The following is a 27,463-nucleotide window of genomic DNA, read 5'->3' as shown; positions in this document are numbered from 1 at the left end:
GGCTCCTGGTGTTACTTCCGTCTCTACATCTCCGTAGCCATTCCAGTGCAGTTCTTAATCATCTGCCTCTATCCTAGACCATCAGCTGTGAGGTCACTCATCTGAAGGAGACAGAAGAGTGTCGTGTGGAGTGTGTTGTCTAGAAGGCCCAGCTGTGCCATTTGGTAGCTGGTGATCATGGGTGAACTGATGACCCTCTTCACATCTGTTTTCTAATCTATAAAATGGAGATAATAAAAGTTATCTCCGGGGTTATTGGGGGATTTAAATGGTATAATATATGTGAAGAGAAAAATACAGTAACTAGTACACTGCAGGCACTGAGTGGATTTTAATACAGAGCCTGGCTTATGGTAGACATAACCAATGTTTCGTCTGATGATTGTGTAAATACAGTGACCTGAATAAGTATTACTAATATCACGTTCAAACAAACAAAAAAGCCTATCATGGGGCTTCCCTGGTGGCGCAGTGGTTGAGAGTCTGCCTGCCGATGCTGGGGACACGGGTTCGTGCCCCGGTCCGGGAAGATCCCACATGCCGCGGAGCGGCTGGGCCCGTGAGCCATGGCCGCTGAGCCTGCGCGTCCGGAGCCTGTACTCCGCAACAGGAGAGGCCACAACAGTGAGAGGCCCGCGTACCGCAAAAAAAAAAAAAAAGCCTATCATGAATGCTTGCTCTGTCATAACATAAGAAGGCAAGCATTTATTCTTTCCTACATTCACTTACAATCTAATTGTCAGCATTTTTCAGGCTGTGTTTACTAGTGTTAGCTTCCTATCACCTCTTAGGGTTCTTAGGACCCTCAAGGGAAGGGTTAGGAAAAAGGGAAGCAGAGCAAGCAGTTGGAGCTCTATGAGCAAACGTCGTTCCCCTCCTCTAAAAACTGTTCAACTACAACAGCTCCTCTCTTAACTGTTTCATGTAGCTGACCAAGATTTTACTTGAAAAGAGCATTCCTTAGTTGTTAAAATATGTATGAAAACAATGACTATTTCTTACCAAGGACTCAGAACACAAAATGCTTTCATTAATAAACACTTTATTTGATTTTCTCAGAGGCTGACTTCGGTTTTTGATGAAAAGCTATCCCTATGTTTCTGCTGAACTTTTCCAGTTTGAAACCACACATGACTCTGGATATATAGATATACAGATACACGTATATAGATGTGATGCTATGGAACCAAAGAAGACTTATAAGGGAATCATAAGCCCAATTTAGGTCATAAAAATGGACAGAACAAGGCACATCTTAGAAAGTACGAACCTTGATTCATTCATTACCTTAATGGTCACCTCTTTTTCTGCAATCCGGATGGTCACAGAAGCTTGGAAGACATGGTTTTCAGTCATCTTCTCCACTCTCACAACCTCTTCAGGAAGCACAGAGCTTCTTGAATCTTGAAGTTCAAAGCGCTGTAAAATTACCAGAAGGACATGTAATTTACTTTTTATTTTAGTATTAATGTTGGATATCTGGAAGGTTCCATCTTAATTAGAACTGAAACCCACTCTATGTTATAAAAATAAAGGTAAAAAAATTAATGAGAATTTTTTCCCCTATTTTTACAGATACCATTCATTCTCCTTAAGCTAATTACTAAGGTGATATGAAAATAGTCCCTAAAGTTTACTAAATGCCAAGAAATGGAATCGCTGAGTTCCTGATCTGGTAGAAGTTTGCAGCCTACAATGCTTGATAATCGAAGGTTCCAGTTTCCTAGAAAATGATGATCAGACTCTTGAAAACATGCTAAAGGAAATTAAAATAAGGCCTATATCAGTTGATTTCTTAAATCAACTGAAGTTAATAGCTGCCTGGACACCCGTCTGCTGATTGCTTGTGTGGTTAGTTTAACTGATTACAATAAAGTATAACAATCAATCTTCCACAGTATCTGGCACAGTGCCTTCTACGGTGTAGGTTCTCAATATTTGTCAAACTGGATTTAAAAGGCCCAGACCATTGATTCTTTCTCCATGTAAGCCAATGATCAATGTTCTAACACTAGGTTACACCCCCTAATCCCAGCTCGTTATATAAAAAATGCACACAGGGTCTTCCCTGGTGGCGCAGTGGTTGGGGGTCCGCCTGCCAATGCAGGGGACACAGGTTCGTGCCCCGGTCCAGAAACATCCCACATGCCATGGAGCGGCTGGGCCCGTGAGCCATGGCCGCTGAGCCTGTGCATCCAGAGCCTGTGCTCCGCAATGGGAGAGGCCACAACAGTGAGAGGCCCGCGTACCGCAAAAAAAAAAAAAAGCACACAGAGGACACAAATAAGTATATGAAAAATGAGGATACTAATTGAAAATTAATTAAATCCTATGCCCTACTAACAGCAGCATGTTCAATATTAAGAGCTTAACTCATTTTTAGTGTTAAACAGGCAGAAATTATTCCCCCCAAATTCTACAGTACTTTTAGAACATTATCACTACAGTGAAAGACTTGAAACTCAATGAAAGAACAGATTACTGCTTATTCAACAGAATGACTCAACTCTAGAAAATATATTTTGGGGAAGAAAATTATTTTCAACTTCAACACTGTAAACATAACAGCCCAGATCATGTCTTCATAGCTGTGTCTTAAGTACTCAAGACAATCATTCCTCTTCCCAAGCCTAAGAAAAATTGTTTATATGTGCTACCATAAAAAACATAAGTTTTATACTTTGCACAATTTACATATGCAAACTCCCATGGTGTCACACATGTGGTAGGAATTGCTTCCATGCTGTAGACAAATAACAATCATTGACACCATAATTTCATGCCAAAAAAAAAAAAAAGGGTACACTGTATTTTAAGGAGGTTCAATTGGAAAGGAAGCCATAGCAAAGTAATTAAATTCATTGGAATTTAGAACCTAGACCCATTAAATTCTAAGAAAATATATATATGAGCTTAAAGGTATGTTTTCACTCCAGCCATAGTAATGTCAGTTTAGCTTGATATAGGGTTAATGTCAGAGCATTTATATTCCAGAAATGAACACTAATGCCTTGAACCACACTTGCTGTACTGGTTATGTCCTTATAAATAATTCAAACTAAAATATTTCAGTAGAATAAAAATAGTAGGCTAGAATACACTAAAATAGGGAAAGAACTCAAGTTGCAAGGCGAGTTACCATTTGTTGGCATAGGAAATTTAAAGACTCTTAATCAAAAAGGAAATTGAAGAGTAAAACAGATATATAATTCTTCACAAAATTAAGGCAAGAAAAGACAATCACTTTTTCTTCTCTTACATAAGTAACAAAATTCCCCTTTTTCCTGTTTTTTTTAAAACTCTACAATCAGATTTGAAAGAATTCCTGTTTGTAATATGGATCCTCAATCAGTGCTCTATGTTCCCCTTAATTATAAAGGTCAAAATAAAGGCCAAACAGAATGAAGCATCACTGACTACTTTCTTTGGAAAACTCAACTCTTTAAAGGTATTCTATAACTTTATAGAATTTGTATGACTAATTTTGAAATTAGAGACCAGAAACGCATCAAAGTGTTTTCTTAGTAAAAATAAAGACCTATGTTCATAATGGACTTACCTAGACACTGAATGCCTTCTCCTGGTTGTGTCACAAAACTTTACGTTGCTTCATTTTATCAGAACTCTGACATTTTCTTCTAACCTACGTACCCTTGTTCCCAAGGCAGTGGACTTTGTGCTGATGGTCATCTAGGGAGTTCATCTGTAATCACAGCCTCTTTTCTCAAACACTAGGTACTCTATTTCAATGACCAATGCCAAAGTAGCTCAGATGTTAATTAAATCAAAGATGAGTTCTAGTTCTGTTTTTCAGAGGCTGGAATGAATCTTAGAGTGAACTATACAGTCAGACTGGTAGTTTCCTAACTCCTTGAGCATAGGCATTAATTTCCCCATTTCCAAATGGTTCTTCATTATCTCCTTAACATCCTTCCACCTTCTCCTTTTTCCCCTCCCTCTCCCTCACCCCTTCTCACACACACAGCAAATCCCTTTCTTCCCTTTCATCAGTGGCTGCTATTTCACTGTCCCTAGCCCTGCTTCTATTCTTTGCTGTCTCTTCTACTTTCCTTTGCCTCTTTATTGACCATTACTTTCCCCTTGCTTCTTTATGTTTTTCTTTTAGATTCTGCCCTTAACTATACTGTTTAGCATTTATGAGGAACGGCTTTTTGTTAGTTTTATTTTGTTATTATTATTATTGACATCACCAATCAATGAAAATACTGTTTCTTGGGTTGGCTGATATATGAAATAAAATCCCACTGAAGTAACTAGAATCTATTGTTCCACTCTTCTGAGCCCTTCTCACTATTATTAGCTGCATAGAGAGTACTTCTGTACTCCCAAAGACCCTGTGCATTCTTTGGGATAAGGGAGAAACTAACACCACTCCATATGTCAAATTCTGGCCTCCAGAAAATGAAAGGCCTATACACAAGACCACAACAGCTTGGTGTTCACATTCTACCTACTCCTTAGAAACCTATACACCTTGACCCAAACTGTGTAAGAAAAACAAAAACAGTCTTTCATAAAAAGGAATTATTTGGGGTGAGTCAATGACTCTCTCTCGCCAAGGGTCCGCTTGAAGTGGCTCTCACTGGCCAAGACCTGGGATAATTTTAGCATCAAAATAAATGACGATAGTAATCAATTATAACCCACTGAATAAAATAGGGATCCATAAGTGCATATTGATATAAAAGAATAAATAAATACATGGAGGAGAAGAAAAAGCTCTTCCTTAGTGTAGAATGCCTACTAATAAATGCAGAAGGAATGTTTACGCCCCATTACTGACATGACAATGCCTCCACATGTGGAAAAGAAGACAAGGGAAAGAAAGAAAGATGGAGAAAGAAAAGTGGGAAAGAAGGGTAAGAGAGAGATGAGAAGAAGGGAAGAGAAGGGACAAGAAGAGAAAATGGGAAAGGTAAGGAAAGAAGGTGAAGCACATACATACTTTTTTTTTTTAACATCGTTATTGGAGTATAATTGCTCTACAATGGTGTGTTAGTTTCTGCTTTATAACAAAGGAATCAGCTATACACATACATATATCTCCATCAGATACTTACTTTTAAAACAACTTCCACAGCCATCTTCCCTTCATGACCTAGTAAAATAGTGTACGGGTAAAGGCACCGGATTGCATGTTCGATGGACATCATAGGAAAGGAATCCTATTTAGGAGGAAAAATACATAGGAATGAAGAACACCTAAAATAATCACAGAAAATTTAACAAAAATGTACATATGACATTGAAATTGCATTATAAACAATACCCAGTAAGTTTCTCCTGTTTTCCAGAAGTCTACAAAGGCAAATATTCATTGTTTCCTCTTCTTGTTCCACACCCTTTCCCTTGGTAAACTCACCCACTCTCATCTTTCAGCTGCCGTGTATGTGTTGATGGCTCCCATGTCTCTGTCTCCAGTCCTGACCTTTTTCTTGCGCTCTAGACCTAAACTCTCAATTGCCCATTAGACGTGACTATATGGATGTCCCATAGACTCCCATTCAGCATGTCTGAAACTACAGGTCTGAACACACTTCCCTATCCTACTCATTCCAAAGTACCTTCTCTTTTTCCTCTACTCCTAATCTGAGTTAATCTCATCCACATACTCCTAGCTTCACTGTTATAACTACAAAGTTAGAAAGTGTTCATTATCCTCAAACCCTTCCCCCCAGATTGCTTTCCCAATTCGGTTTTACCCTACTTTAAAAAGTCTACTAACAAGGACAACTAGGGAAATTTCAATATGGACTGTCTATTAGATGTCATTACAGAATTACTGTTAACATGCTGAGGGGTGTGATAACAGTGTTCTGCTAATGTAGAAGAATGTTCTAATTCTTAGAAGTTGCATACTGAAGTACTTAAGAATACTGACTACAATTTACTTTCAGAATTGTTTAGAAAAAAATGAGAAAGTGCAAACAAAAGTGGCAATATGTTAAAAGTTGGTGATTCTAGTTAAAGGGATTATGGATTTAGGTTTTGCTATTTTTGAACTTTTTCTTAGATCTGAGAATTGTCAAAGTAAAAAGTTCCAAGGAAAAAACAAAAAGAATGAAAAGTAGAAGATGTGATAAATAGGAGGAAAAATGCTGTTCCAGATGTATAGAACAGTGTAAACAATACCTGAGAAACCTAACTCACTGACCCTCAGGAAACGTAAAATAAAAAGCAACAAGAGAGGGCTTCCCTGGGGGCACAGTGGTTGAGAGTCCGCCTGCCGATGCAGGGGACACGGGTTCGTGCCCTGGTCCGGGAAGATCCCACATGCCGCGGAGCGGCTGGGCCCGTGAGCCATGGCCGCTGAGCCTGCGCGTCCGGAGCCTGTGCTCCGCAACGGGAGAGGCCACAACAGTGAGAGGCCCGCGTACCGCAAAAAAAAAAAAAAGAAAAGAAAAAGCAACAGGAGATTAAAAATAAGTCTCTCGTCTAAGTGCTGTCACTACTACCTTGGATTATGCTCTCCTTAGCAGAGTCTCCTACCTGTTCCCTGTGCATCCACGCTCCCCCCACCTCACCTCGCTGCCAGCAGAGGTGTCTTCCTCCAACATATATCTGATGGCCACACATCCCATCTACTTAATAATGTCTAATGGGCCACTTCTTCCACACCAGAAAATACAGACAACTTCACTCACCATGCAAAACACTTCACAATAAGGTCCTAACCTTTCTCTTCGGCACACGTGCTTGCTCCAGTGATACAATTTATCATCATTCTCCGAAAAACACACCAGGCCCTTTTGTGATTTAACATCTTTGGCCCATGCTGTTCCCTCTGCCTAGGGAACACTCCAGACACTACTGTCATGACCTTCGTGAAACTGTGGTGGACAACGTCTGTCTTCCACCAAATCCCCTCACCCATTTTCCTCCTTCATGTGCCTCCCAGCTTTCCCTTCCAACAGCCAGCTGCTGCAGGTCTTTCCAAGAAAACTGCCCTTGAGCTCCTGGAGCCAGCTTGGCTCCCAGAGTGGGAGAGCAGCTAGTGCCTGGGAATGTGTGCCCCCTGGGACGATTGCTAACCAGTGAGACGGATGGTGCTGAGTGTGAAAGTCCCAGCTCCCCTGCCTCAGGTTGGGGTGAGTCTGAGGCACGACTTACGCTGCCGCAGACCTCAGCATGATCAGGTAGAAGTCCTCCTTCCCTCTGTGGAACTTTCACCTGAGCTGCAGGTCTACCTTCCCCCGTCCAAGGCTGTAAGCTCTTTAAGGACTCAGAACACATCAGTGGTCTCTGCACAGTTTCCTGGGCTGCACAGCAAATTAATCTCAGGCCTTACAATATTTATAGAAGAGTATAATAAGGCAAATGGAAATGATTAACCTCCAAGGGTTAACTTTTAAGTTTTCTTTGCCACATTTGGGTACACCAGTCATTAACTTATTTTATACATACCAGGATTCGAACTGCAGCTGGTAAACTATCTAAAGGAAAATCTGGAAGTCCAAGAGTAGAAGATTCTTGGGAACAGAGAGTGGTGGCAAAGGATAAGAGTTGAGAAATTCTAGGGGAAAACAAAAAGTGACATTAAGTTTTTTTGTTTGTTTGTTTGTTTGTTTTTTTCCTTTTGCGGTATGCGGGCCTCTCACTGTTGTGGCCTCTCCCGTTGCGGAGCACAGGCTCCGGATGCGCAGGCCCAGCGGCCATGGCTCACGGGCCCAGCCGCTCCGCGGCATATGGGATCCTCCCAGACCGGGGCACGAACCCGTATCCCCTGCATCGGCAGGCGGACTCTTAACCACTGCGCCACCAGGGAGGCCCGACATTAAATTTTATTCTAATAGTTATAATACATAAAATCTGTTACATATAAAATAGTTGGGCCAATTTAATTAATTGAAAAAGTTGACATCCACTATTTAATTCTTAGGGAATAGTTCCATATTATAATATTCCATTTCAAACTCAAGCTGATTAGGTTCACAGATATATTTCTTTAATCTGTCTCAATATGTGAGGTTTTTCATAACCTGGCCCAAAACTACTCTGCCAGCGTCACCTCCCACCTTTCTCAATCTAAATCCAAACTCCAGCCTCCGGGAGCTTTTCATAGACCCAAGAAATAAGGCATATATTCTCGTGCCATGCTTTAAAATTTTTTTCTTAGAATTCCTTAATTCCATTCTCTATCAGTCAAAAGCCTACTCATTCTTTGGGACCCATCTCAAATGACAATGCCTTTGTGAAGCCCTTATAAAGTCTCAACCACAACATCCCCCAATACTCTGAAATTATGGCCCTTACCACACTGTGTTAAAGTAAGGTATTTATATACATATCTGTAAACTCTACTAGATCTTGAGTTTCTTGCCATCAAAGATCATGTCTTATTAACTTTATCATTAGCTGGTTCCATAGCTACTGAAAAATTCTTCAAACAGTTGTTGAATGAATGAATGAATCAGTTGATCAATGAATGGGCAAAACAAATTCAATGTTAAGTGTCCATATACATATCTGAAATACTTACTTCTCAGCAGAAACATTGGCTCCAACTGAATACAACAGTTTAAGTTGGTCCTAAAATAACATAAAACATATCAAATTGATTAATAAGGATTGTAACAGATTAAATGCAAATGTTTGACAGACATAATTCAACCTTTTAATTAAGCAGACACTATGTAATTAATAGCAAAAAATCATTTCTTGATACATGTCATTTCTAAAAGAAGAGCTGGTCTTTTAAAAAAATCTTTCAGACAAATAATACCACAATAACTTTTCTTTCTAGTTTCCAGAGATTTTCTTTACCTTTATATCCGTTTTTCTTTCCATCAACTACTGAGGGGGACATCTACAAACACAGTAACATTTTTATAGTAATTGAATTTATTATAAACAGGAATACTATTTAAAAAATAAAGTATCCTTAAGGGAAGAGGGGCAAGATGGAAGAGGGGATTAAGAGGTATAAGCTACTATGTATAAAATAAGCTACAAGCACAGGGAATGTAGCCAATATTTTAGAATAACTTTAAATGAAGTATAATCTATGAAAATATCGAATCACTACGTTGAACACCTGAAACTAATACTGTAAATCAACTATACTTCAATTAAAAATAAATACAAATTTAAAAATAAAATAAATTATCTTTGTTCCTACTTACCTGGAAGGGTAGATAATAAATATCTCTGGCTTGAAATCGAGACCGGAGCGGGGGATCTAATGGATTCCCAGAGTACCTAGGTACCGGCAAGCCCAAGGCAATCACTCGGAAATCTTCACTGACTCGGACAATCTTCCAAGCATCCAATTCTGTTTTGGTATGATTCTAAAGGAGTAAGAAATCAACAATTACAGCATAATGATAGAGATCACAAGTGCAAGAGCCAGGCTAAGGAATGTATGTCCTGACTGCCGGGTAAACTGTATTTGAGAATGCTCTTGAAGCCAAACTGTCAAGGAAGGGAGCAAAGTGGAATCAGGAACAGGATACCAGGGAAGGCTCACAAAATGAAGACTGGTGTTTGAAAGGAGAAGCATCCAGGAACAAAGGCGATGTGGGTCAGATCTCTAAACCCTAGTCAATAACACAAAGGAACAGTCGGAAGAGCAAGGAAAATAAACTGGTTCAAGCTAGAAGTCATAAAATGGTAGTTCTAGAGGGGTAGACCACCAGCAGAGCAGAGACTGCCCAGGGACCTTCAATAAATAACTATGTTTATGGATATATTTCTACCAAGGTATATTAATAATAATAAGGAACATTCTTTGAAAACTTAATACATGATAAGCACTTTCCATGAATTTTTCTCATTTAATTTTCACCAGAATCCAAATAGACATTTAATTCCTTTTCATGGATGAATAAACTGACGTTCAAAGGAGTTACGTAACTTGCCCACATTCCTGCAACTACTCTACGGTGGAACTGAGACGGGAAACAGCGTGGATTTCGGAGTCACAAATCCTGGCTCTAGTGCTTGGTGCACATTCTAGCTAAGTGACCCAAAACTTGTTATCATACCCTCTGAGCCTCGATTTTCTCATCTATAAAGTGGAAATAATATCACCGATATTACTATGGCTGTTACAAAAGTTAAATGTGATAATGCATGTGAAAATGAAAGTAACTGGTGCACAGCAGTCACCTGTTAAATGTCATACCTTCTTTCTCTGCCTGACCCTTCCAATGTCTCTTCACTGTTCTTCAGCCTTTGAAGAGCCCCCCAGTCCCTTGCTGTTGTCCTCTTTATACCCTCTTATATCACAGCATCTAAAGACTTCATTGCACTTATTCATTAATTCAACAAATAGTCATTGAGCACCTACCATGTGCCAGGCATTGTTCTAAAGTTTGAGGTAACAACAATGACAAAATTCCTGGCCTAGTGAAAGTATAATCTAGTAGAGGGAGGCAGACAATGAGCTAAAAACACAAGTAAATAAATCATGTGGGATATTAGAAGACTTTGTGGAAAAATACAGAGCAGAGTAAAGGAGTATGGGGGCAGAGGGCACACTGAAGTACTTAATAAAAGGGTGAGGGCAGGCTTCATTGGTAATACAGGCAGACCTCGGAGATACTGCAGGTTCGGTTTCAGACCACCACAATAAAACACATATTGCAATAAAGTGAGTCACAAACATTTTTTGGTTTTCCAGTTCGTATAAAAGTTACGTTTACACTACACTGTAGTCTATGAAGTATGCAACAGCATTATGTCTAAAAAATGCACAGACCTTAATTAAAAAATATTTTATTGCCAAAAAGTGCTGACCATCTTCTGAGCCTTCAGTGAACAGTCAGCTTTGTGCTGGTAGAGGATCTCGCCTCGGTGTTGGTGGCTGCTGACTGATGAGGATGGTGGCTGCTGAAGGCTGGGATGGCCGTGGCAGTTCCCTCAAATAAGGCCACAGTGAAGCTCGCTGCATCAATTGACTCTCTGTAGCAGGCACTGCTATTTGATAGTATTTGACCCACAGTAGAACTTCCTTCAAAACTGGAGTCAATCCTCTCGAACCCTGCTTCTGCTTTATCAACTAAGTTTACGTTCTAAATTCTAAATCATATGTTGCCATTTTAACAACCTTCACGGTATCTTCATCAGGAGCAGATTCCAACTCAAGAAACCATTTCCTTTGCTCATCCATAGCAAGCAACTCCTCATCTGTTAAAGTTTCATCATGAGATTGCAGCAGTTCAGTCACATCTGTAGGCTCCACTTCTAACTCTAGTTTTCTTGCTATTTCTGTCACCTCTGCAGTTACTTCCTCCACTGAACTCTTGAACCCCTCAAAGTCATCCATGAGAGTTGGCGTCAACTTCTTCCAAACTCCTGTTACCGTTGATATTTTGATCTCTGCCTATGAATCATAAATGTCCTTAATGGCATCTACAATAGCAAACCCTTTCCAGAAGGTTTTCAATTTAGTTTGCCCAGATATGTCAGAGGAATTACTATGGCAGCTATACCCTTACAAAATGTATTGCTTAAATAATAAGACTTGAAAGTCAAAATTACTCCTTGATCCATGGACTGCAGAATGAATGTTGTGTTAGCAGGCATGAAAACAACGTGAATTTCATCGTACATCTCCATCAGAGCTCTTGGGTGACCAGACGCATTGTCAATGAACAGTAGTATTTTGAAAGGAATTTTTTTTCTGAGCAGTAGGTCTCAACAGTGAGCTTAACAATAAACCATGCTGTAAACAGATGTGCTATCATCCAGGCTTTGTTGTTCCATTTATAGAGCACAGGCAGAGTAGATGTAACATAATTCTTAAAGGCCCTAGGATTTTCAGAATGGTAAATAAACATTAGCTTCAACTTAAAGTCACCAGCTGCATGATCCCCTAACAAGAGAGTCAGCCTGTCCTTTGAAGCTCTGAAGACAGATATCGACTTCTCTCTAGCTATGAAAGTCCTAGATGGCATCTTCTTCCAATAAAAGGCTGTTTCATCTACACAGAAACTCTGATGTTTGGTGTAGCCACCTTCATTAATTATCTTAGCTAAATCTTATGGATAACTTGCTACAGCTTCTACATAAGCACTTGCTGCTTCACTTTGCACTTTTATGTTATGGACACAGCTTCTTTCCTTAAACCTCATGAACCAACCTCTGCTAACTTCAAATTTTTCTTCTGCAGTTTCCTCACCTCTCTCAGCCTTCAAAGAATTGAAGAGAGTTAGGACCTTCTTCTGGATTAGGCTTTGGCTTAAGGGAATGTTGTGGCTAGTGTGATCATCTATCCAGACCACTAAAATTTTCTTCAGCAATAAGGCTGTTTCTCTTTCTTACCATTTGTGTGTTCACTGGAGTAACACTTTTACTTTCCTGCATGAACTTTTCCTTTGCATTCACAACTTGGCTAACTGGTGCAAGAGGCCTAGCTTTTGGCCTGTCTCAGCTTTCAACATGCCTTCCTCATTAAGCTTAATCACTTCTAGCTTTTGTTGTTGTTGTAGTTGTTGTTGTTGTTTGCAGTATGCAGGCCTCTCATAGTTGTGGCCTCTCCCATTGCAGAGCACAGGCTCCGGACAGGCTCAGTGGCCATGGCTCATGGGCCCAGCTGCTCCGTGGCATGTGGGGTCCTCCCGGACCAGGGCACGAACCCGTGTCCCCTGCATCGGCAGGCGGACTCTCAACCACTGCGCCACCAGGGAAGCCCCACTTCTAGCTTTTGATTTAAAGTGAGAGACAAGTGACTTTTCCTTTCACTTGAACACTTAGAGGCCACTGTAGGATTATTAATTGCCCTAATTTCAATATTGTTGTGTCTCAGGGAATAGGGAGGCCCAAGAAGAGGGACACAGAGTGGGGAACAAACAGCTGATCAGTGGAGCTGTCAGAACATACATTTATTGATGAAGTTCACCATCCTATACATGGGTGTGCTTCGAGGAGCCCCAAAACAACTGCAACAGTAACGTCAAAGATCAGGGGTCACAGATCACCATAACAAATATAATAACAATGAAAAAGTTTGAAATATTGTTACAATTACCAAAATGCAACACAGAGACATGAAGTAAGCAAATGCTGTTAGAAAAATGGTGCCCACTGATTCGTTTGATGCAGGGTTGCCACAAACCTTCAATTCGTAAATAACACCAGATCTGCAAAGCACACTAGAGCGAAGTGCAATGTAACAAGGTATGCCTGTATGACATTTGAGCAAAGACTTGAAAGGGATAGAGGAATGAGCCAGGCAGATATCTGGGAGAAAACCATTCCAGAAGAGCAAAGTGCCTGTGCAAAGCACTGATAAGATAGGATAATGCATATCCAGCAGGTTATGGTACAATAAAAAGAATACTAGCAGCTGGAGTGGAATGAAAAAGGAGAAGGATAGAAGGAGATAAGGCCAAAGAGGCAGTAATGGCCCAGATCACCCAAGACCCTGTATTCCATTGTGAGGACTTTAGATTATATTCTGAGTAGAGCAGGAAGGCATTAGAGGTTTACAGCAGAGGAATGACCTGTTCTGCTTCGTGTTTTAAAGCGATCACTAACTGCCCTGGGGGAGCCAGGATGGAAGCAGGGGTTCCAGTTGCAAAGCTCTCACAAACAACTCAGGCAGGTGATGCTGGTAGCTGGGACCTTCAGGGTATCTTTAAATATTTTACTCATTTCTGTCAATATCTACTGGGCTTTGAGCTTCTTGAACCCAACAACTGGACTTTATTCAGCTTTGTCTTCCTGGTTCCCAGCCCAGTCTAGAAGCTATTAGGCTTGTTGAGAGAAAGAAGAGAAGGGAAAAAGAAGATGGAAAAGGAGGGAGAAAGGGAAAAAGAATTAAAAGGAGAGAAAGAAAGAATAGTTATTAGATAGGCAAACAGAAGTAAAAACCTGGGAGGTCTTCTAACGTGATGTGGAAAACAGAAGAGCCATACAAAACTGCAAACGCATGACTGACTTCAGGCAGTTGCCCAAGATATGCACCACCTGAACATTTGTCCGCATTCTGACACAATCATGTCTTATACAACAAATGGCCAACCCACAGCTCAACAGCTAAGACAAAGCAGTCACATTTTTCTTTTCTTACTTGGAGAAGTTTGTCGTAACGCTCGGCAGACATGAGGAAGCGTCCATCTTCAAGCTGCATCTCCCTATTTTCCAGCAAGTTGTTCAAAACAGGAAGAACATTCCTCTCCGCCTTTTCCAAGCCTTCCAAAACGAGAGTTCTACCTTCTGTGGCTGCACGAACTGCACACTATTTCCAAGAAACAAAAGCAATATGAGACTATCAAACACAGAGGAGAATGGCCTGATTTTACTTGTAATGCAAATTAAACTGTGGTTCTTATTATAGGGACCGGGAGTCAGGAAAGCTGGGTTCTAGATCATGGTTTTGCTTTTCCTGCCAATATGATACTAAGCAAGTGGTTTTCTCTCTTTAGGCCTGCTTTCCCATTTGTAAAATGAAGCGATGAGAAGAGATGATCTCTAAGGCTCCTTTCAGCTGTAAATTTTATTTAAAAATTTTTTTTAACATCTATATCGGAGTATAACTGCTTTACAATGGTGTGTTAGTTTCTGCTGTATAACAAAGTGAATCAGCTATAATGTATACATATATCCCCATATCTCCTCCCTCTTGCATCTCCCTCCCACCCTCCCTATCCCACCCCTCTAGGTGGTCACAAAGCACCCAGCTGATGTCCCTGTGCCATGCAGCTACTTCCCATTTCAGCTGTAACATTTTAGATATATCCCCAATGAAACAGAAAACTAAGAGCTATCTTTGGATCAGTAATGCAATTAAGGAAGCAGATTCCTTAACTATTGATAGAAACGAGAAATGAAGATTACAATCTGTCCTATCAAGATTTTTGTGAAGATCAGATAAACTAGGTGAGAACAGGTGCAGATTGTGAGGTTTTATTTTATTTATTTATTTTTATTTTTTTTTTAATTTCAGCTTTATTGAGGTATAATTGACATATAAATCTATAAGTTATTTGATTATAACACAGTATTATTAACTATAACCCCATGCTGTACATTAGATCTCAAGAATTTATTCATCAAATAACTGGAAGTTTGTACCCTTTGACCAACATGTCCCCACATCCTCCATTCCCCAGTCCCTGGTAACCACCATTCTAGTCTCTGTTTTCATGAGTTTGGCTGTTTTAGATTTTACATATAAGTGATATCATATGGTATTTGTTTTTCTTTTTTTTAAATAGAAAAATGCAAATCAAAACTACAGTGAGATATCACCTCACACCAGTCAGAATGGCCATATCTTCACAACATCTACAAACAATAAATGCTGGAGACGGTGTGGAGAAAAAGGAACCCTCTTGCACGGTTGGTGGGAATGTGAATTGGTACAGCCACTATGGAGAACAGTATGGAGGTTCCCTAAAAAATTAAAAATAGAACTACCAAGTGACCCAGCAATCCCACTACTGGGCATATACCCTGAGAAAACCATAATTCAAAGAGACACATGCACCCCAATGTTCATGGCAGCACTATTTATAATAGTCAGGACATGGAAACCACCTAAATGTCCATCAACAGAGGAATGGATAAAGAAGATATGGGTCAGAGGACCTCCAGGATGGCGGAGGAGTAAGATATGGAGATCACCTTCCTCCCCACAAACACAACAGAAATACATCTACATGTGGAACAACTCCTACAGAACACCTAATGAACGCTGGCAGAAGACCTCAGGCCTCCCAAAAGGCAAGAAACTCCCCACGTACCTGGGTAGGGAAAAGAAAAAAGAAAAAAAAGACACAAAAGAATAGGGACGGGACCTGCACCAGTGGGAGGGAGCAGTGAAGGAGGAAAAGTTTCCACACACTAGGAAGCCCCTTCGCGGGCGGAGACTGCGGGTGGGCAGGGGGGAAGCTTCAGAGCCACGGAGGAGAGCGCAGCAACAGGGGTGCGGCGGTCAAAGCGGAGAGATTCCCGCACAGAGGATCAGTGCCAACCAGCACTCACCAGCCCGAGAGGCTTGTCTGCTCACCCGCCGGGAAGGGTGGGGGCTGGGAGCTGAGGCTCGGGCTTTGGAGGTCAGAACCCAGGGAGAGGACTGGGGTTGGCTGCGTGAACACAGCCTAAAGGGACTAGTGCACCACAGCCAGCCGGGAGGGAGTCCAGGAAGAACTCTGGAGCTGCCTGAGTCGAGAGACCATTGTTTCGGGGTGTGTGAGAAGAGGGGATTCAGAACACCACCTAAATGAGCTTCAGAGAAGGGCACAAGCCACAGCTATCAGTGCGGACACCAGAGACGGGCATGAAACGCTAACACTGCTGTTGCAGCCACCAAGAATCCTGCGTGCAAGCACAGGTCACTATCCACACCTCCCCTCCCAGAAGTCTGTGCAGCCTGCCACTGCCAGGGTATCGTGATCCAGCGACAAGTTCCCGGAGAGAACACGCAGCACGCGTCAGGCTGTTGCAAGGTCACGCCGGGCTCTGCCACCGCAGGCAGGCCCTGCACTCCGTACCCCTCCTTGAGCGAGGCAGGGCCCCCTAATCAGCCGCTCCTTTAACCCCCTCCTGTCTGGGCGAACAGACACCAGAGGGCAACGTACACGCAGAAGCAGGGCCAAACCCAAACCTGAAGCCCAGGAGCTATGCAAACAAGAAGAGAAAGGGAAATTTCTCCCAGCAGCCCCAGGAGCAGAGAATGAAATCTTCACAATCAACTTGATGTACCCTGCATCTGTGGAATACCTAAAAAGACAATGAATCATCCCAAATTTGAGGCAGTGGACTTTGGAAGCAAGTGTAGACTTGGGGTTTGCTGTATGCAACTGAATAGTTTAGGATTTTTATGTTTATCTTGTTTTAGTGCTTGCTATCACTGGTGGATTTCTTTATTGGTTTGGTTGATCTCTTCTTTTTTTTGTTTTAATAATTTAAAAAATTTTTTACTTTAATAACTTTATTGTACTTTTTTCTTGCTTGCTTTTTTCTCTCTCTTTTCTTCTGAGCCGTGTGGCTGACAGGGTCTTCGTACTCTGGGCTGGTGTCAGGCCTGAGCCTCTGAGGTGGGAGAGCCAAGTTCAGGACATTGGACAACCAGAGACCTCCCAGCCACACGTAATATCAATCGGCGAGAGCTCTCCCAGAGATCTCCATCTAAACGCTAAGACCCAGCTCCACTCAATAACCAGCAAGCTCCAGCGTTGGACACCACATGCCAAACAACTAGCAAGACAGGAACACAACCCCACCCATTAGGAGAGAGGCTGCCTAAAATCATACTAAGTTCACACACACCAAAACACACCACCGGACACAGTCCTGCCCACCAGAAAGACAAGATGCAGCCTCATCCACCAGAACACAGGCACTAGTCCCCTCCACCAGGAAGCCTACACAACCTACTGAACCAACCTTACTCACGGGTGGCAGACATCAAAAACAATGGGAACTACAAACCTGCAGCCTGTGAAAAAGAGACCCCAAAACACAGTAAGTTAAGCAAAATGGGAAGACAGAGAAATATGCAGCAGATGAAGGAGCAAAGTAAAAACCCACCAGACCAAACAAATGGAGAGGAAACAGGCAGTCTACCTGAAAAAGAATTCACAGTAATGATAGTAAAGATGATCCAAAATCTTGGAAATAGAATGGAGAAAACACAAGAAATGTTTAACAAGGACACAGAAGAACTAAAGAGCAAACAAACAATGATGAACCACACAGTAAATGAAATTAAAAATTCTCTAGAAGGAATCAATAGAAGAATAACTGAGGCAGAAGAACGGATAAGGGACCGGGAAGATAAAATATTGGAAATAACTACTGCAGAGCTGAATAAAGAAAAAAGAATAAAAACAATTGAGGACAATCTCAGAGACCTCTCGGACAACATTAAACACACCAACATTTGAATTATAGGGGTCCCAGAGGAAGAAGAGAAAAAGAAAGGGACTGAGAAAATATTTGAACAGATTATAGTTGAAAACTTCCCTAATATGGGAAAGGAAATAGTCAATCAAGTCCAGGAAGCACAGAGAGGACCATACAAGATAAATCCAAGGAGGAACACGCCAAGACAGATATTAATCAAACTATCAAAAATTAAATACAAAGAAAAAATATTAAAAGCAGCAAGGGAAAAGCAATAAATAACATACAAGGGAATCCCCATAAGGTTAACAGCTGATCTTTCAGCAGAAACTCTACAAACCAGAAGGGAGTGGCAGGACATATTTAAAGTGATGAAAGGGAAAAACCTACAACCAAGATTACTCTACCCAGCAAGAATCTCATTCAGATTAGATGGAGAAATTAAAACCTTTACAGACGAGCAAAAGCTAAGAGAATTCAGCACCACTAAACCAGCTTTACAACAAATGCTAAAGGAACTTCTCTAGACAGGAAACACAAGAGAAGGAAAAGACCTACAATAACAAACCCAAAACAATTAAGAAAATGGTAATAGAAACATACATATCGATAATTACCTTAAATGTAAATGGTTTAAATGCTCCAACCAAAAGGCATAGCCTGGCTGAATGGATACAAAAACAAGACCCGTGTATATGCTCTACAACAGACCCACTTCAGACCTAGGGACACATACAGACTGAAAAAGAGGGGATGGAAAAAGATACTCCATGCAAATGGAAATCAAAAGAACCCTGGAGTAGCAATTCTCATATCAGACAAAATAGACTTTAAAATAAAGACAAAGGGATTCCCTGGTGGCGCAGTGGTTGAGAGTCTGCCTGCCGATGCAGGGGACATGGGTTCGTTCCCCGGTCCGGGAAGATCCCACATGCCACGGAGCGGCTGGGCCCACGAGCTATGGCCGCTGAGCCTGCGCGTCCGGAGCCTGTGCTTTGCAACGGGAGAGGCCACAACAGTGAGAGGCCCATGTACCGCAAAAAAAAAATAATAATAATAAAATAAAATAAAATAAAGACAAGTACAAGAGACAGAGAGGACACTACATAATGATCAAGGGATCAATCCAAGAAGAAGATATAACAATTGTGAATATTTAAACACCCAACACAGGAGCACCTCAATTCATAAGACAAATGCTAACAGCCATAAAAGGGGAAATCGACAGTAACACAATCCTAGAAGGGGACTTTAACACCCCACTGTCACCAATAGAGAGATGAAATGAAATGAAAATGAAAATAAATAAGGAAACACAAGGTTTAAATGACACATTAAACAAAATGGACTTAATTGATTTTTATCAGACATTCCATCCAAAAACAACAGAATACACTTTCTTCTCAAGTGCTCATGGAACATTCTCCAAGATACACCATATATTGGGTCACGAATCAAGCCTTGGTAAATTTAACAAAATTGAAATTGTATCAAGTATCTTTCTGACCACAACTCTGAGACTAGATATCAATTACATGAAAAAATCTGTAAAAAATACAAACACATGGAGGCTAAACAATTTACTACTAAATAACCAAGAGTTCACTAAAGAAATCAAAGAGGAAATCAAAAAATACCTAGAAACAAATGACAATGAAAACATGAGGACCCAAAACCTATGGGATGCAGCAAAAGCAGTTCTAAGAGGGAAGTCTATAGCAATACGATCCTAGCTCAAGACACAAGAAAAATCTCAAATAAACAACCTCACCTTACACCTAAAGCAATTAGAGAAAGAAGAACAACAAAAAAAAAGCCGGAAAGAAATCATAAAGATCACATCAGAAATAAATGACAAAGAAATGAAGGAAACGATAGCAAAGATCAATAAAACTAAAAGCTGGTTCATTGAGAAGATAAACAAAATTGATAAACCATTAGCCAGACTCATCAAGAAAAAAAGGAAGACTCAAATCAACAGAATTAGAAATGAAAATGGAGAAGTAACAACTGACACTGTAGAAATACAAAGGATCATGAGAGATTACGACAAGCAACTATATGCCAATAAAATGGACAACCTGGAACAAATGGACAAATTCTTAGAAATGCACAACCTGCCAAGACTGAATCAGGAAGAAATAGGCAATATAAACAGACCAATCACAAGCACTGAAACTGAAACTGTGATTAAAAATCTTCCAACAAACAAAAGCCCAGGACCAGATGGCTTCACAGGAGAATTCTACCAATCATTTAGAGAAGAGCTAACACCTATCCTGCTCAAACTCTTCCAAAATATAGCAGAGGGAGGAACACTCCCAAACTCATTCTACGAGGCCACCATCACCCTGATACCAAAACCAGACAAAGATGTCACAAAAAAAAGAAAACTACAGGCCAATATCACTGATGAACAGAGATGCAAAAATCTTCAACAAAATACAAGAAAACAGAATCCAACAGCACATTAAAAGGATCATACACCATGATGAAGTAGCGTTAATCCCAGGAATGCAAGGATTCTTCAATATCCGCAAATCAACCAATGTGATACACCATATTAACAAACTGAAGGATAAAAACCCTATGATCATCTCAACAGATGCAGAAAAAGCTTTCGACAAAATTCAACACCCATTTGTGATAAAAACCCTCCAGAAAGTAGGCATAGAGGCTACCTACCTCAACATAATAAAGGCCATATATGACAAACCCACAGCCAACATTGTCCTCAATGGTGAAAAACTGAAACCATTTCCTCTAAGATCAGGAACAAGACAAGGTGGCCCACTCTCACCACTATTTTTCAACATAGATTTGGAAGTTTTAATCACAGCAATCAGAGAAGAAAAAGAAATAAAAGAAATCCAAATGGGAAAAGAAGAAGTAAAGCTGTCACTGTTTTCAGATGACATGGTACTATACATAGAGATTCCTAAAGATTCTACCAGAAAACTACTAGAGCTAATTAATGAATTTGGTAAAGTAGCAGGACAAAAAATTAATGCACAGAAATCTCTTGAATTTCTACACACTAATGATGAAAAATCTGAAAGAAAAATTAAGGAAACACTCCCATTTACCACTGCAATAAAAAGAATAAAATACCTATGAATAAACCTACCTAAGGAGACAAAAACCTTTATGCAGAAAACTTTGAGACACTGATGAAAGAAATTAAAGATGATACAAACAGATGGAGAGATATACCACGTTCTTGGATTGGAAGAATCAATATTGTGAAAATGACTACACTACCCAAAGCAATCTACAGATTCAATGCAATCCCCTTTCACAGAACTAGAACAAAAAATTGCACAATTTGTATGGAAACACAAAAGACCCCGAATAGCCAAAGCAATCTTGAGAAAGAAAAACAGAGCTGGAGCAATCAGGCTCCCGAACTTCAGACTATACTACAAAGCTACAGTAATCAAGGCAGTATGGTACTGGCACAAAAGCAGAAATATAGATCAATGGAACAGGATAGAAAGCCCAGAGATAAACCCACACACATATCTTTGATACTGGAGGCAAGAATATACAATGGAGAAAAGACAGCCTCTTCAATAAGTGCTGCTGGGAAAACTGGACAGCTACATGTAAAAGAATGTAATTAGAACACTCCCTAACACCATACACAAAAAGAAACTCAAAATGGATTAAAGACCTAAATGTAAGGCCAGACACTATCAAACTCTTAGAGGAAAACATAGGCAGAACACTCTAAGACACAAATCACAGCAAGATCCTTTTTGACCCACCTCCTAGGGAAATGGAAATAAAAACAAAAATAAACAAATGGGACCTAATGAAACTTAAAACCTTTTGCATAGCAAAGGAAACCATAAACAAGACCAAAAGACAACCCTCAGAATGGGCGAAAATATTTGCAAATGAAGCAACTGACAAAGGATTAATCTCCAAAATTTACAAGCAGCTAACGCAGCTCAATATCAAAAAAACAAACAACCGAATCCAAAAATGGGCATAAGACCTTAATAGACATTTCTCCAAAAAAGATAATACAGACTCCTAACAAACACGTGAAAGAATGCTCAACATCACTAATCATTAGAGAAATGCAAATCAAAACTACAATGAGGTATCACCTCACACCAGTCAGAATGGCCATCATCAAAAAATCTACAAACAATAAATGCTGCAGACGGTGTGGAGGAATAGGAACCCTCTTGCCCTGTTTGTGGGAATGTAAATTGATATATCCAGTATGGAGAACAGTATGGAGGTTCTTTAAAAAACTAAAAATAGAACTATCATATGACCCAGCAATCTCACTACTGGACATATACCCTGAGAAAACCCAAATTCAAAAAGAGTCATGTACCACAGTGTTCATTGCAGTTCCATTTACCATAGCCAGGACATGGAAGCAACCTAAGTGTCCATCGACAGATGAATGGATAAAGAATTGGCATATATATACAATATAAAAAGAAATGAAATTGAGTTATTTGTAGTGATGAGGTGGATGGACCTAGAGTCTGTCATACAGAGTGAAGTAAGTCAGAAAGAGAAAAACAAATACCGTATACTAACACATATATACGGAATCTTAAAAAAAAAATGGTTAGGAAGAACCTAGGGACTGGACAGGAATAAAGACACAGACGTAGAGAATGGACTTGAGGACACAGGGAGGGACAAGTGTAGGCTAGGACGAAGTGAGAGAGTGTCACGGACATATATACACTACCAAATGTAAAATAGATAGCTAGTGGGAAGCAGCTGCATAGCACAGGGAGATCAGCTCGGTGCTTTGTGACCACCTAGAGGGGTGCGATAGGAAGGGTGGAAGGGAGACGCAAGAGGGAGGGGATATGGGGATATATGTATATATATAGCTGATTCACTTTGCTGTACAGTAGAAACTAACACAACATTGTAAAGCAACTATACTCCAATAAAAATTTTTTAAAAAGAAAAAAAGACTGTGATGTTTTAAATGAGTCACCATCAAAACAGATTCAGATTTAGTGTCATGTTCGATGCTGACAACATTAACAACTTACCAAAACAGCAAAGAGTCAGGTTTTACATTGGCCTACAGCAGGTTGATCATAACAATGGTCCTATAAGTCTTCCAAGTTTAAGAAAATTAGAAATAGAGAAAAATAGGAAATAAAGTAGGCCCCAAATGGTAAGAAGCAGGAAAAATATAATTTTTTTAAAAGTACTAAAGATGTGAAAAAAAATCTTTCTTTAACTGATAGATGCTGAACAAAATAGAAAAATCTACTTTTTGGTCAAAATGCTTGAAAATCTGCTTTAAAAAAAAAAAAAAAGGAAATCTCGCAACTTCCCTGGTGGTCCTGTGGCTAAGTCTCCATGCTCCCAATGCAGGGGCCCCAGGTTTGATCCCTGGTCAGGGAACTAGATCCCGCATGCCGCAACTAAAGATCCCGCATACCACAATTAAAGATCCCGCATGCCGCAACTAAAAGATCCCGCACGTGGCAATGAAGATCCCACGTGCTGCAACTAAGACCTGGTGCAGCCAAATAGATAAATATTAAAAAAAAAAAAAAAGAAGAAAACCTCAATGACATTTCTCCTGTGTACTTGGCAACATGACTAGGATTAATGCTGTTAAATTTATGTTATCACTCTCTCCTTAAAAGTCTCCTTTTTTGGTCTTTATGGCACTGTACTCTCTTAAAAAAAACTTTCTTTTCTGCCTGCCCATTCCATGTAGGTGGTGCCAGAACTACATCTTTAACCCCAAACTCTTCTTACTCTGTAAGGTCTGGCCTGAGTAATCATACTTAATCACATAGTTGCAACCACCACTGTTATGCTAACGACTCTCAACCTCAGGCTCCCCCCAAGCCCTACCACATAGTCCTGTCACATGGATGTCTCCAACCAGACTCTAGAAGCACCTCAGGCTCTCTTGTACAACACTGAACACATCAGATTTGCCCCCAAACCTTCTCTTTCTCTTATCTTTCTATTTAAGGTGGGAGCACCATACACCCATGCCAGGTCCTTGATTCCTATCTCATCTCCTACATTCAATTTATCACCATGTCCTTCTGATTGGACTTCTTTAGTATTTCTGGAACTCATTCCTTCTACCACTCCTCTAGTTCAGGCCCTCCTTAAGTCTCAGATCTCCTCCCTTCTAAGTTCAAGCTCCTTAACTTAACATATATGTCTACCACAGTATGGCATTTATCATTCCAATACTTTTCCTGATATTAGTTGCCACACACGTGGTATTTTTATAACAGTGAACTGGTTGAGATTTCCCCCATGCTTATATATACCATACTGCTTTACTAGAAAAATCTGTCTGTTTTATACTGACCCCTTTGCTTAAAATTTAATTTTCCCTATAGTAATTTGCCCCCAAACAATCTGAATATCTGAAGGGAGGAAAAAGACTATCTCTATTTTTGTTTTTAGAGACTAAATATACAAAGAAATTTCTCAAATAGCAAAGCATTGACTTTCCAACTGTGCAAAAGAAACAGGCATTGCTTAATCAAGCCTCCTTTTAATAAGCTGTTGAATTTTGCACTATATTGCAGAATTCATTTCAAGTGTCTATGTACTATCATAAAAACGTAAACTTTTATGAAAACCACAATTGGACTCAAGATGATCATCCTATTTTAAAAATAAGATCAATTCATGAATATACCTACAAAACTGACTATCTTGTGGTAGCAGCTTTATTTTTTTTAAATGCATGGACAGAAGTGACTTAGTATCTCCTAAAGAACAAAAAAAAAAATAAGAATCTCATTTTTGCTAGTTGAGAAAAGGACAAATCTATAGAAATGGCTTCCGGAACATTAAAAATAAAACATAAACTACTTCTTATAAAAATTCATGTTTCAGCTAAGGTCTCAATTAAGCTTTCTTTCACAAGAATTACTTACTCCAAGTAATTATTTACTCCAAGAAAACAAAGCTCATAATAAAAAGAAACTCAGCTATATCTCAATTTAAAAAAAGAAAAAAGAAAAAAAACTAAGTTTTCACAACTTGTGGCAATATTACATATAAAAAGCTAAAATTTTTATCAATCTTAGTTATAGAACAGACTAAATATTGTATTTAACTTTTAAACATTTCATAGAGATGAAAATACATGTTCTCTGAGATAAAACTAGAGATATGTATATCAAAATTTAGTGGTTTCCCAACTGTGGGCCAGGGAAGACAAAGTCTTGACAACATAGGACAACAACAGACGCTGCAGATCTGCTTTTATTTACACCAGGAGACCTTGGTCAATTATGCACTGCACCTTTCCAGAGGAATCTGGAATAAGCTATAGAGAGAGATCAGAAACAGAAGTCAAATACACAAAGGATTCCTTTCATCTACCTTAATGGAGTTAGGTGCTGTGATCGTATAGTTGAAAAGGAGTGATGGATAGAAAAAGATCTCTTGAAAACCTGATAAAATAAATGCTGCACCTCTTCTCCAGAGTAAAATGCACACAGGTATATGTCTACAATAGAGACCTCAAGTTAAGAACCTCTACTCTGAAAGAGGGATAGAAATAGAAAGTCACGATTTGGCACACACCGTAGTAATAACTGTTGGAAGCAACAATCATCAATGGATGGTAAAATTAGTGGGTAAGAGTATGATGAGAGGGCTTCCCTGGTGGCGCAGTGGTTAAGGGTCTGCCTGCCGATGCCGGGCACACGGGTTCGTGCCCCGGTCCGGGAAGATCCCACATGCCGCGTAGCGGCTGGGCCCGTGAGCCATGGCCGCTGAGCCTGCGCGTCCGGAGCCTGTGCTCCGCAACAGGAGAGGCCACAACAATGAGAGGCCCGCATATCGCAAAAAAAAAAAAAAAAAAAAAAAAAAAAAGAGTATGATGAGAAACAGGATATTTGCAGACTCAAGAACATCTCCCCCAACAAGATATTTATAAGCGACAAAGGGAAAAAATAACACAGCAGTGAAGGAACCTGGTAGACACCACCTTAACTGAGTGATCAGTTAACATACAGTAATGAAATGTATCAATTTCACATTATTGCTCAAAAAAAATGCATGATCTCAGCCAAATCATGAGGAAACATCAGACAAACCCATACCAAGCAACATTCTACAAAATAACTAGCCATGAAGAGAAGAAGGGAGGGGCCTGTTGCTAGAAAGGGAGATGGAGCTGGGGACAGTGTAGCAGCAGTCATTTTTTTTAACGATGCAAAGACTTGAGCATATTCAAATGATGAGGAGGAGGAACTTTGTCTTTGACAAAGTATCACTCCTACCCTTCCAAGACTAGCTCTCTGTACTCTGAGCTTATGGCATTCCCTCTCACCTCCTCCAAAATCTTCCGTCAACTATACCATATCTTATTTGCATTTTCAGATTCCTTTTCTTCTACATACATGTCTACTTTAAGAAAATCTACAGTCTTCTGATACCTCTTAATATGCTCCCATTTTCCTCTCCTTTATTTTCAAGCCTCTTGAAAATAGTCCACATACTAACTGCCTCTAAAAAGCATCCATCACCCTTATCTTACTGAAATTTCTCACTTGAAAGTACCAAAAATAAAACTGCCAAAAATCAAGCTTTCTCTTGATCGTTGTGCTCTCCTGTCCTTCAATTCTCTTCCGTTGATCCTCTCTTGTGCTTTATCTTCTACGAACATTTACCAGGTTGGTTTCCCCTTGGCTTTCCCCAGCCCTCCCTCTGCCTCCTGTCCTCTAAAAGGCAAGTGTTTCCCAAGATTTTATTCTTAACCTTTTCCCCCCTCTTTTCTCATTGGTTATTCCACTGGCAAAGATCAAACCTACACCCACAAATTCTTATTCATTCATTGAGTATTAATTACATGGCAGGTCCTCTGTTATCTGCTATGTTAAGTATAACAACAACAATAGATAAGACTTTTCCATTTTCTTTACTTCATTATTCTTGAGGAATATACTGTGTGACCCTAGCCTTTCTCCTGAGCTCCATGCTCACATTTTCAAATACCTTTTAAAAATATCTCCATAAGGACTGTTCAAACTCAACATGCTTAATCAAATCAAGCTCATGACTTCTTCCCTAAACCAGACCCTCTTCCTAATGTCTATCTCAATTAAAGTTTCACTGATTCTCCTGCCATCCGGGATTCATTACTTCTGATTCCTCAAACAATGTAAGTGTAACCTCTAAATATCTCATGCATCCATGAACTCTGTTCATTCTCACTGCCACCATTCCAATGGGAGCCTTCATTACTTCCTGCTTCTTTACTAAAAGAGCTAATTGGAGCAGGCACCATATCTCAATATGTCTAGTCCGCAGTTGTCCTTAAGGCGATGAAATTTTACCTGCTGGAAAAGAGGGACTGAATCACGCCATCTGTAATGTCTATTTCAGCAGCAAGATACATGATTATGTGGTTTACTGCAACTTTATTAAGAATAATTGTAAAAATCCTCCCACTGGGACTTCCCTGGTGGCGCAGTGGTTAAGAATCCACCTGCCAATGCAGGGGACACCGGTTTGATTGCTGACCCAGGAACATTCCACATGCTGTGGAGCAACTAAGCCTGTGCACCACAACTACTGAGCCTGCCCTCTAGAGCCCGCGAGCCACAACTACTGAAGCCTGCGCACTCTAGGGCCCGCGTGCTGCAACTATGAGAATGCGTGC

The 27,463-nt window shown here is 40.1% G+C and overlaps 1 protein-coding gene across 2 annotated transcripts in view; it reads right to left on the bottom strand.

Annotated features, from left to right (window-relative positions):
• The window catches only part of VWA8 (von Willebrand factor A domain containing 8), a 359,147-nt gene that overhangs the window by 277,666 nt on the left and 54,018 nt on the right, over nucleotides 1-27,463 (bottom strand). For both annotated transcript variants that reach the window (XM_060079870.1, XM_060079871.1), the window contains exons 5-10: nucleotides 14,036-14,203; nucleotides 9,144-9,308; nucleotides 8,501-8,550; nucleotides 7,426-7,534; nucleotides 5,082-5,186; nucleotides 1,288-1,419 (exon numbers count right to left, since the gene is read on the bottom strand). In XM_060079870.1, coding sequence (XP_059935853.1) covers nucleotides 1,288-1,419; nucleotides 5,082-5,186; nucleotides 7,426-7,534; nucleotides 8,501-8,550; nucleotides 9,144-9,308; nucleotides 14,036-14,203 — 729 coding nt within the window. The remainder of the gene's footprint in view (nucleotides 1-1,287; nucleotides 1,420-5,081; nucleotides 5,187-7,425; nucleotides 7,535-8,500; nucleotides 8,551-9,143; nucleotides 9,309-14,035; nucleotides 14,204-27,463) is intronic.

Source organism: Mesoplodon densirostris, chromosome 17 (genome assembly GCF_025265405.1).
Source record: "Mesoplodon densirostris isolate mMesDen1 chromosome 17, mMesDen1 primary haplotype, whole genome shotgun sequence".
Lineage (NCBI taxonomy): Eukaryota > Metazoa > Chordata > Mammalia > Artiodactyla > Ziphiidae > Mesoplodon > Mesoplodon densirostris.
The sequence above is the reverse complement of the archived record's forward strand: the minus strand, read 5'-3'. Positions and strand labels throughout refer to the sequence as shown.